Here is a 12,198-nt window from a genome sequence, read left to right as displayed (position 1 = left end):
TTTAAAAGATAAAAGGGGAAGTTTCTATTTTATCTTAGAGACAATAGGAAACTGCTGAAAGTTCTTGAGTAGGGAAGTAATATGATCAAGGCTACACTTAGGAACATAAATTTGGCAGATGTAGGGGATAGATTGGAGAATAAACATGTTTGGAGAATATTTTAATAGTCTAGATAAGACTTAATTGAGATAGTGAAAATATGAGTGAGGTAAAATTGATTAGACTTGGACAGCTAGGTGGTGCAGTGGATAAAGCACTGGCCCTGGATTTAGGAGGACCTGAGTTCAAATCCAGTCTCAGACACTTGACACTAACTAGCTGTGTGACCAATGGCAAGTCACTTAACCCTCATTGCCCTGAAAAAAAATGATAAGACATGGCAAATGATGGGATATAAGAAATGAGAGATGGCAGGACTTAATGATGACTTGTAGAGTATGAACCCATATCATTGGAAAAATGTTAGTCATTTCAGCAGAAAAAGTGAAGTACAGGGGGCAGAAACAAAATGATGGAGGAAAGAACTTCTCAGAGCTCTTTCCCCAACCCCCTCAAAAGTCCTTCAAATAATGTCATAAGACCATTCCTAGAGCAGAAGAACCCTCAAAAGGATAGGGTGAGATCATTTTCTAGCCAAAGATCACTTAGAAGGTCTGCAGGAAAGGTCTATTGCACGGGGTTGAGAGTGGAGCACAGCCCTGTTTCCACACCATGCAGATGCATCCCCAGGCATACTTCTCCAATGGAGCCTCTCACTGCAGCTGTGTTTGCAGCTGCTTCTGGAACTCAGCCCATGGATGGTGAGGGGGTTGAACGGTTGGCCTGAGGGTAGATTATAGGTGTCTCTGCTGGCACCGAGTTGGGGCTCTGTTGTTTTGCCCATGCTCAGACCCAGGAAGCAATTGGGCAGTGATCCAGGAAAGGGAAGGCCTCAGGCCTGCTGGAGCTTGAAGCCAAAGTGAAACAGGATTGTGTTTCCTGGTTAAAGGGCAAGCAGGCCTGTGGTTGCTTGCAGACCAGAGCATAGGCCAGGGGGATTAGGGAATGAGCCTTTCTTTAAATAATACTACCTGGGATCCCCTGAAGCTCGGTACAGTGCCTTCGGGAAGGAGTGCACCACTTTAAGGAGTTAAAAGCCAAGAAATAGGCTAGGAAAAATGGGGAGACAGAAAAAAAAATGTGGACCCTAGAAAATTCCTTTGGTGATGAGGAAGATCAAATATCCCCTCAGAAGAAGATAACCAAGGTATAGCTCTTACATCCAGAGTTTCCAAGAAAAATATGAAATCGTCTCAGGCCATAGACATCCTCAAAAAGGACTATAAAAAAGGACTGAGAAATTAGAGAGATGCAGGAAAGTCATGAAAAAAGGTCAACAGATTGAAAAGCCAAATGGAAAATGAGATACAAAATTTCTCTGGAGAAAATCATTGCTTAAAAATTAGGATTGGGCAAATGGAAGCTGATGGCTTTATGAGAAATCAAGATTCAATAAAGCATATCTAAATGAATGAAAAAATAGGGGGCAATGTGAAATATCTCCTTGGAAAAACAGCAAACCTTGAAAATAGATCCAGGAGAGGCAATTTGAAAATTATTGAACTGCTTGAAAGCCATGATAAAAGAAAGAACTAAAACATCATTTTCCAAGAAATTGTCAGGGAAAATTGCCCTGATATTCGAGGAGCAGAAGGTAAAATAGAAATTAAAAGAATCCACCAATCTCCTCCTGAAAGAGATCCCAAAATGAAAACTTCCAGGAATGTTATAATCAAATTCCAGAACTCCCAAATCAAGGTGAAAATATTTCAAAAAGCCAGAAAGAAACAATTCAAATATTGTGGAGCCAAAGTCAGGATAACACAAGATCTAGCAGCTTCTTCAATAAAGGATTGGAGGGCATGCAATATGATATTCCAGAGGGCAAAGAAACTGGAATTACAACCAAGAATCACCTACTCTGCAAAACTGTGTATAATCTTTCAGGGAAGAAAATAGGAATTCAATGAAAGAGAGGACTTTCAGGTATTCTTGATTAAAAGATCTGAGCTGAATAGAATATTTGACATTCAAATACAAGACCCTAGAGAAGCATAAGAAGGCAAACAGGAATAAGAAATCATGAGAGATGTTAAAAGGTCAAACTGTTTACATTCCTACATGGAAAGATGATATTTGTAACTCCTAAGAACTTTCTCATTATTAGTGCAGCTGAATTGATTATACTTCGACAGAGGATGTAGGTATGAGTTGAATATGAAGTGATGCTATATTTAAAGCATTTATATTTTTATCATTTTTGAGGGGTGCTGTTGGGATTATGTGGCTTGTCTAGGGTCATGTAGCTTGTGAGTGATGAGTATCTAAGGCTGGATTTGGGTTCTAGTCCTCCTGGGTCCAGGGCTGGTGCTTTTTCCACTGTGCCACATAACTGCTACAGGATGATATCTTTAAAAAATAAAATTAAGGGGTAAGAGGAATACCCTGGGAGAAAGGGAAAGGGAGAGGCATAATGGTATAAAGTATGTCACATAAAAGAAGCAATAAAAAGGGAATGGATTGGAGGTGAAGATGAGGGAGGTGCAGGGAATGAGAGAGCCTTACTCTCATAAGAATGGTCTTAAAGAGGGAATAACAAACACACTCAAGTGGGTATAGAAATATATCTTGCCCTGTGGGAAAGTGGAAGAGAAAGGGGATAAGGGGGGAGGGTGAAGGAAGGGTGAGCAGATTTGGGGAGGGGGCAGTCAAAAGCAAAATACTTTTGAGGAGGAATAGGGTAAAAGAAGATATAAAATAGATTAAATATAAAGGGGAGGGAATAGGATGAAGGGAAATGCAGTTAGCAATAGTAACTGTGAAAAAAATTGAAGCAGAGATTAGGATGGAACACTATTGTGCTGTAAGAAATGAGGAGCAGGATGCTATCAGAAGGACTTATGAAAAATGAAATCCATCTACAAAGAACTGATGATATCTGAATGCAGATTGAAGTATAATTTTATGTTTGGTTTGTTTTTGTTGGTTCCTCTTTCAAAATTTTTTTTAATCTGTTATGTTTTGCATGACTGCACATGTACAATTTATGTTGAATTGCTTGAGTTTTTAAGTGGGGATGGTGAGGGAGGGAGGAAGAGAATTTGGAACACAAAGTTTTAAAACTCAATGTGAAAATTTGTTTTTACATATAAGAGGGAAATAAAAAACAAACAAATAAGTGATCAAAATGGATAAATAAATGAATGAATAGATATATAGACAGATAGATATAGATAAAGAAAAAAGGGAAGTATAAAAGAAGAGCCAGTTGAGGAGGAAAGATAATGAGTTTTGTTTTGTACATGTTACGACAGAAATGCTATCAGAAGAACTGGCTTTAAATATCCAGTAGATATTTATATTTTTGCAACTGGTATTGCAAAACTGGAGTTCATGAGAGAATTTAGAGCAACATAGGTGTAATTTTGAGCATTATATCATCTGCATATGGATGATAATATGATCTGTGATATTTGGTAAAATGAGAGAAAGATTAAATATATAAGAATAAGAATATATATGAGTATATAATATATAATAAGAATATAATATATAATAAGAATATAATATATAATAAGAATGTATATATCCATATATGTATATGGACATGCATATATATATATACACATACACACACACACACACACACGCACACTCTTAGAGAGAGAAGAAGGTCCAATACAATACCTTTGGTATAACCAACCATGAGATGGTTAGAGACATAGGAAGAGAATTGGGGAGAACAGCAACATGAAAACTAGTGATAAAAATTATTCATAAAAAGGTGATGTCATCAACAGTGTCAAACAGTTTAATGTGGCCAAGAATAATGAGTACTCATCAAAGGTCATGGAACTTTCTAGTTAAATGATCAGTGATAACCTTACAGAGAACAATGTTAGGAAAGGACTTGAGTCAGAATGAAGAAAATGTGACTGCGAAGAGGCATCCTGAGAAGATGTACATTGATAGGTTTCCTTGGAGTGGTTTTCCACCACACTAAATAAATTCAATGCAAATCTCCAAAATTCAGCTGGCTAACCAATAAAAAGAAGATAAATCAAGGAATCTAACACATAATACTTATAGGGAAAAAAAAAAACAGCTGAAGACCAACTTTCCAGCCCTTTATTACAGGGACTCCTACAGTTTGATGTATGTATGAGTGTACTATGTATGTATGCATGCATGCATGTGCATATGTATGTGTGTGCAAGTGTGTGTGTTTATATCTATTGTGTATGTATTATACATGTGTGTGTATATGCAGAATTTTAGAGTAGGAAAGGAAAACTTTTTTGAAGTTGTAAAAAATAAAGTTAAACCTGTTGAATTTTGACATGCATATTTGAGTCTATAATTATCAATACTTCAAAGAAGAATAGACTTTAAATATGCAAGCCAAAGGGATTGAAACAGATAATATTAAATAGAAAAGAAACTTCTATTTAAAAAATAACCTAAAATGGATGTTGCATTCTCAATTTCAGGATGAGAGTAGTGGTAGTTTTAGTCATAGTTACAGTAGCAGTTGTTACCACAGTCAAAGTGGTGACAAGTGATTTACTACTACATAGTGAATCCAGGTTCCTTTCTACATATTTCTTTTCTGTTGTCTTTGTAACACAAAGACTATATAAAAATGACCATGTGACTCACTCCTAACAGGGATTTATATGTAGATAATGAAATGCCTTACCTCACATCTCTAAAGAGACTTGATATCCACCTTTGAGGGGAATGTAAGGATGGCAGTGGCTGGGCATTCATTGCCTTTCTCTCCTTTCTTTAAAGGGGACCATTGATCTAAGATTATATCTTTCTATTATAGTAAGCTATTTCATATCTAGGGTTATGATTCTTTTGGGGACCACAATAAAAGTTACATTCCTGGGCACTTAAAGAAAGAAAATGTTTTCACCTAAGAACCGGAGATAAATGGTTGAATGATAATAGCTTAGCTCTTTCTCCCACTATACACTTATTACACAAAAGACAATCAGATAAAAATGAGAAAATAAGGTAAACAAGACAGAAATTGGGCATATAAACTAATTAGTTTCATTTAAGTGATAGAATTCATGACTGATTTCCATGGGGAGAGGGACACAAAGAGAGGTTGAAGGCTCTATGACCCACAAGTGAGAAGAAATCTGAGCTCAGCTGGAACTATCTCCCTGAATGAGACCACTCCTAATAATTGCTAGGGGTATAGGTTTGGGGAAACAAGGGGGGAAATGTATTTCTTTTCTTTTTCTTTCTATTCTCTAGTACCATTACTCATTAGTTTCTCAGCCAATAATCATTCATATCTACACACACACACACAGAAATATGTATATATATATATATATATATATATACATATATATCAATATATCATCACTTTAGAAGACTGATAAAGTAGCCTGAGGATGGGACTACATAATTATTTGGACAATATGATATTCAAATTAGGTACTATACATACTACCTAAATATTGATGTACTATTCCAATATATTTTCACAAATTTTCCATAGGTTTTTCATGCCATTTCTGTCATAATAGTTTTTGATATTTGTCCTTAAGAATATTCCTTGGTAGCCCTACCTTTTCTTCTATTGTTTTTACCATAACATTGAGTATTACATAATTCTGCTGTGAGCAAGTCCTGAAAATGTTTTACACTTTTTTTCTAATAATGTGAAAGAATGTGTTACTTCATCATAATTTCATTAGATACTACCTTTTTCATTACTGTTTTATGTGAGTGGCCTATAGTTTGGATTTATGCAAGCCAAATCAAAAGGAAATTTTCAAAATTCCCATAAAAGTATATGCATCTCCTTTTCAAAGTCATTTGAGATACCGGCACTGCCTTGTTGACTATTTAGTTATTAGACAAAATTTATGGAGTCTATATTTCATGATGACTTTCAATATCCTTTGTTACTTCAACATTATTCATATTTTTAAGAGTGCCTTGAGATTTGCTCTTATTTCTTCGAATATAGACATAGGAATTAAATTGTTTACATTGAGTTTGTGTTTGTGCTTCTGTGTGTTCATTTTTATGACAGCAAACATTCATTAAAAATTTACTGTGTGCCAGGAACTATCATAATCTATTGTGATACAAAGTAAGTGAGGAAGAATACCTGAAAAGAAACTAACAAAGATGACAGAGTAGAAGGAAACAGTATATCCCAGATCCCCTGAAAATTCCAAGTTAGAACAATGCTATACCAAATGTTTATGGGAAATCAAAGGGAAAATCACAGTCAATACAGTCTTTCTAGTGTAAGATCACAAATTTATCCCATCAGTAAATGACCAGTATGATGTTTAAAATCTAAATGTGTGGTCACCTTAAATTAGAAGCTTTAGCACCAGTCTTTGGGCATTAAGCATTTATTAAAGCATACTAGGTATTAGTAAAAAGGAAAATATATGGAATTCAGAAAGTTAAGAAAAGGCCTATCTAACCTAGAGCTTCAGCCTGGTCTGGTTCTTCCTCAAGTCCTCCAGGACAAGCCTGTCCAAGCAAAGAAATGCTTCAGCAAGCTGAGTGTGGAAGCTTTTTATAGGTCTGGAGCATAGGTGGTCCTTACACACTGCTTCAAGCTGATTGGTTAGCTTCATCCAAATCCATTGGTTCACTGGACTTGAAGGTGGTCTCCAGTTGAATTCAAAGTCCTTAGCTTCTGAGAACAATACCTTTTTAAGGGCTGGCCAGGTGTGGTTACAATCTAATTAACTGTAAGTAGGCTAAGCAGCAAAGTCAATCACTCTCACTTAATTCAATCAGTTTAGATGAATCTCCAGGTGGGGCCTTTGAGTATCTGCCAATATTCCATTATTTTCTCACGCCAGAAACTGTGGATTAAAGATAGGATGAAAAAATGAAGTCAAATTCTGAATCATAACAGGGTAATACTTTTGGAGATAAGCACAGAGAAGGGAATTTCATATTTATCTCCAATGAAATGGCCTCTATTCTCAGGAGCCATGAGGTTATATTTCAAAAGAAGGAGACAAGATTTCAGAACCAGATTGTTTGATTAAAATAGAGCTAACGTCATGTTCTTTTTTTTTTTTTTTTTAGAGTGTTATGTTTTTTTAACCCAGGATGGGGGATCATGGGGTCAGACAATGGGAATAGAAGAGGACTGCAATACTGTATCTATCTAACAAGAGGGAATCTTAGGCTTATCTAGCTGACAGATAAGAAAGTTTACTGAAGGCCTACCCAGAGACAGGTCTAAAGTTGTGTTGTATGTGCTTAAAACATGTTTGGGAGCCTATAATTCCAGTGGGGCACTGATGATGCTGCTGCTGATGATAACGATGATGACAACAATAAGCATTTAGATGATACTTTAAATTTTTCAAAACATTTTAAAATACTATCTCATGTGATTTTCATAACAGCCCTTGGAGGTATGGGCTACTATTATCTCCATTTTACATATGGCAAAATAAAAACTGAAGTTTAGTGACCCAGGACCACACAGCTAGGAAGGGTATAGGGCTGCATTTGAAATTAAGTCTTCCTAACTCCAGGATCAGTGTTTTATTGTATCTGCCACCTAGTCATCATATTAAACTGTAACCAGACCACATATTGTCCTTTGAAAGTTTTAAGTTTTCTGGACTAAGCTTCCTCTATTATCCTTGAATAGGATACCAGCTAATACAGGCCAAAGCCATACAAGACTACAATAATTCTATAAGAAGTGGGCAAAGTGCATTATAACAATAATTTAGTAAATCCCAATTTAGTAAGCAAGCTTTAAAATGATTGTTTTTGCCTTTTTCTTTGTTTATTTTAAGAAATAGGGGCTATTATGACCTTAGTAATTTGTATAAAACAAATGCAAGAGGGCATTATTTCAAAACAGCTATAATAAAAATTTCAAAGAAAAAAAAATCTTCCAAATGTCCAACAAGATCAATTAGAAATACTCAAAAAAAAATAAGAAAAAACATGAACAAAAGATACAAAAGATAAATGATAAATGAGAGCAAGAGGAAAGAAATTGGATCAGAAATGAGAAATTGGTAGTGTAAGGGCTAAAATTCTAGCTATACTATCTAAAATCTAATGAGTGGTTGCCAATAAATCGTAAGCTTTAGCAAGAGTATTTAAGTTTTTAAGTATTTATTAAAGTGGATTAGGATCAGAGAGAAAGGTGAAAATCTAACTATTCCTAAGAGACCCCATCATCGAAACCACCATGGTAAGGTCAGGAACCAAAAGAGAAAGAACCCCTCTGCTGGCATCGGCTTCCTACTTCGTGTCCTCTTCCCAGAAATGGGAGGTTCCTCAAGTTGATTGGCTAGTCGCCTTGATAGACAGTACCCACGAACAAATGTCACTTCCTTACTCCAAGGACCTTGACCGCATGACTTGCCCTCAGAGGCCTTCTCCTCATGGAGGAGCTTTTCTACAGTAAGTCTCCAGCAGGTGGCATCATTTCAGTCGTTACAGTAGAAATATTTGGAAAAAAGAATTAACACCTTAGCACAAGATGTGTAAAACTTCAACCAAGTAACATATGCTCTAAAAATGAAAATGGATAAAATGAAAATTAATGACTACCTGAGACAGCAATAAATGTTAAAAGATGCCTAATATAAAAAAGAATTTAACTGGAAAACAGAACAAGGAGATATAATGTAAGGATCATTGGACTGCAATATAATATGTCCAAAAATATTCTGGGTATCACACTTCCAAAAAAAAAAAAGAAAGAAAGAAATGAAAGAAAGCTGCCCTGTTGCAGTAAAACAAGAGAGCTAAGTATACTGAGATTCAACAATTACTTTCTAAAAGAAATTCTACCACTGCCACATCAAAGAAAATCATACTGAAAGCAACCAGAGAGATTTCAAGAACCAAAGAATCACAGTCAGTATCATACAACCTTTAACAGCTAGCACTATAATACAGAACTTCCAAGCATTCCTGATGAAAAGATCAGAGCTAATTAGAAAATCTGAAATACATACACAATATTCAAAAGAAACATAAAAAAATGAATGAAAGTCAACAATCACAATCATCTTTAAAAAGATGAAGTATTTGCATTATAGTGGAGGGAAATGGGAAAGGTTAAAGGTGTCCTTTAAGACCTATTGTCAAAAGTGACTTAAGGGGCGGCTAGGTGGCACAGTGGATAGAGCACCGGCCCTGGAGTCAGGAGTACCTGAGTTCAAATCCGGCCCCAGACACTTAAGGCTTACTAGCTGTGTGACTCTGGGCAAGTCACTTAACCCCAATTGCCTCACTAAAAAAAAAACATTAAAAAAAAAAAAAAGGGGGCAGCTAGATGGTGCAGTGGACAGAGCACCGGTCCCGGAGTCAGGAGTACCTGAGTGCAAATCTGGCCTCAGACACTTAACACGTACTAGCTGTGTGACCCTGGGCAAGTCACTTAACCCCTCACAAAAAAAAAAAGTGACAAGATAAATTATGTGTGGTGGTGGCATGTTGCTAAGATTAAAAGGGGAAAAAATAAGGAAAGATATGGGGAAAGCATACATTTGAATAAAAATGGGAAGTGGTTGAGGGCAGCCAGGTGGCACAGTGGATAAAGCATCGGTCCTGGATTCAGGAGGACCTGAGTTCAAATCTGACCTCAGACACTTGACATTTACTAGCTGTGTGACTCTGGGCAAGTCACTTAACCCCAATTGCCTCACTAAAAAAAAAACATTAAAAAAAAAAAAAAGGGGGCAGCTAGATGGTGCAGTGGACAGAGCACCGGTCCCGGAGTCAGGAGTACCTGAGTGCAAATATGGCCTCAGACACTTAACACGTACTAGCTGTGTGACCCTGGGCAAGTCACTTAACCCCTCACAAAAAAAAAAGTGACAAGATAAATTATGTGTGGTGGTGGCATGTTGCTAAGATTAAAAGGGGAAAAAATAAGGAAAGATATGGGGAAAGCATACATTTGAAGAAAAATGGGAAGTGGTTGAGGGCAGCCAGGTGGCACAGTGGATAAAGCATCGGTCCTGGATTCAGGAGGACCTGAGTTCAAATCTGACCTCAGACACTTGACATTTACTAGCTGTGTGACCCTGGGCAAGTCACTTAATCCTCATTTCCCTGCCAAAAAAAAAAAAGGAAGTGGTGTGAGAGTATTTGTTATTTCCCATTCACATAATCCAGATGTGAAAGTAGAAATCTTATGGAGGAAGGAGATCAGGGGTAGTAGGCATTATTTGAATCATGCTTTCAAATGAACTTGTCAAAAGAAAATAACACATAAACATAAAAAGTAGATTAGCATTCAACAAAACTAGAAAACAAGAGGAAAGGGGAAATGGAGGGAAAAGGGAGGATAGATTAAGAAAAAAAATAATTTAATAAATAAACTGCAAGCTCAGATACCCTATGATAAAGAGGACCCAGGCAACAAGAAGAGGGAAAAGTATTTTAAAAGGTTAATTGCAGGACAGCTAGGTGGCACAGTGGATAAAGCCCTGGCCCTGGATTCAGGAGGACCTGAGTTCAAATCCAACCTTGGACACTTGAAACTTATTAGCTGTGTGACCCTGGGCAAGTTACTTAACCCTTATTGCCCCAGCCCCCACCCCCACCCCCCCCACACACAGAAAGATTAATTGAAAAATGATTTAGTGAATATATGTGAATAGAATGAACTTTCTCATGAATTGGAAGAGACTGGCAGAATGGAATAGAAAGCTGATTATAACAATATGGTGTTTACAAGAAACACATTGGAAACATAACAGCTCATATGAAGTTAAAACAAGGAGTTTAAGGAAAATCCTGTATGCCTAAGCTAAATTTAAAAATACCATGAGTAGCAAATATGATTTCTAACAAGATAAAAGTTAAAATAAATTTAAAGAACAAAAAAAGGAAACTGTGCTTCTAAATATGCAATAGAAAAGGAATATATGTGTATGTATAAATGTACTACATGAATACATTTATGAATATGTTATTATATGTGTGCTTGTACATACAATAAATGTATGAATGTATGAGATTAAAATGATTAAAAGCAAAAACCTAAACTTTTTGAATAAATAAAATAGAACTTGAGCTGGTTTTAACCGATAAAATTGAGCAAAAATTAACAAATTTATTTTTCAAAACTAAGAGGAAAATCAAATTATCAGCACCAAAAATTAAAAAAGAAATAAAGGAAACTATTAAAATGTTATTGTCCAACTATATGCTAACATAGCCACTTTAATGAAATAAACAAATGTTTATAAAATGCGAAATAACCAAATTAATTGATAATAAATAGTGAATTTAAATAGCTCAATCTCAGAAAAAGAAATTACGATATATATTTTGAAGCATTATGCAGATTGATAAATAAATATTTTAATTGAACAAAAGTATTTAGATACATAGTCATCTCCCATCAATTCATTGAAAGCATCCTCAAAAAGTATTAGCCGCGACTCTCCTTCATCCGGCGGTGCCAGGGAGTTTGTGGAGCAGCACGTGACGTACTTCTCGTGAAGGAACCCGGGGATCATGGTCTAAATGATGGTGAAGAAATGCCACGCGCCCCAGCTGGTGGCGGAGTATCTGAACGGCTCCATACAGGAGGTAGCTGTTGGTAATAAGACGGTCGAGGAGATCGCAGCGCTGATCCAGAAGCTCGCCGACCAGTCGGGCCTGGACGTGATCCGCATTCGGAAGCCCTACCACATGCACCACCCCAGTATCCAGGGGCAGTGGCACCCCTTTACCAACAGGCTTCCCCAGCTGGGCAGGGAAGGTATCGCCTGTGGCCCTGACTGCCAGCCCTAATAAAACCTATTTATTTCCACCAGAAAAAAAAAAGTATCCTCAATACAACTCTATGCCCAACAAGTTGATGAAGGTGATTTGTTCAACATCCTCTTCTTAAATGGTATAAATTTAGTCTGCAAAATTTCATATTTAGATAGATATTTACACCAAATCACTTGAAAACTAAGAGGATTCATTAGGGTAATATCTGTCATCATCACTGTTGTCATCTCATTCTCATATTTCAGTGTAGTAGATCATAATCTTATAATTCACTTCTCTTGAATTTTCTATGAAGTATTGCACAAGTAGAAAAAAGAGGACTATTTTTGTAGTTCCATAAAAATATGTCCAAGTGTATAAGCTCATCCTCTCTAGACCCACTGAAA

General features: G+C 36.4%; 1 protein-coding gene across 1 annotated transcript; it reads left to right on the top strand.

The window, feature by feature from the left end:
- The first annotated feature begins 743 nt into the window (after positions 1 to 743).
- On the top strand, positions 744 to 11,827 carry LOC122748735 (39S ribosomal protein L43, mitochondrial-like). Its single transcript, XM_043994665.1, is given in 2 exon segments — positions 744 to 801; positions 11,448 to 11,827. Coding segments are annotated over 2 exon segments (438 nt in total).
- The last annotated feature ends 371 nt before the right edge of the window (positions 11,828 to 12,198 follow it).

The sequence above is a fragment of the Dromiciops gliroides genome, chromosome 1 (assembly GCF_019393635.1).
Source record: "Dromiciops gliroides isolate mDroGli1 chromosome 1, mDroGli1.pri, whole genome shotgun sequence".
Taxonomy (NCBI): domain Eukaryota; kingdom Metazoa; phylum Chordata; class Mammalia; order Microbiotheria; family Microbiotheriidae; genus Dromiciops; species Dromiciops gliroides.
Note: the sequence above shows the minus strand (reverse complement) of the source record. Positions and strands in the feature narration are given on the sequence as shown.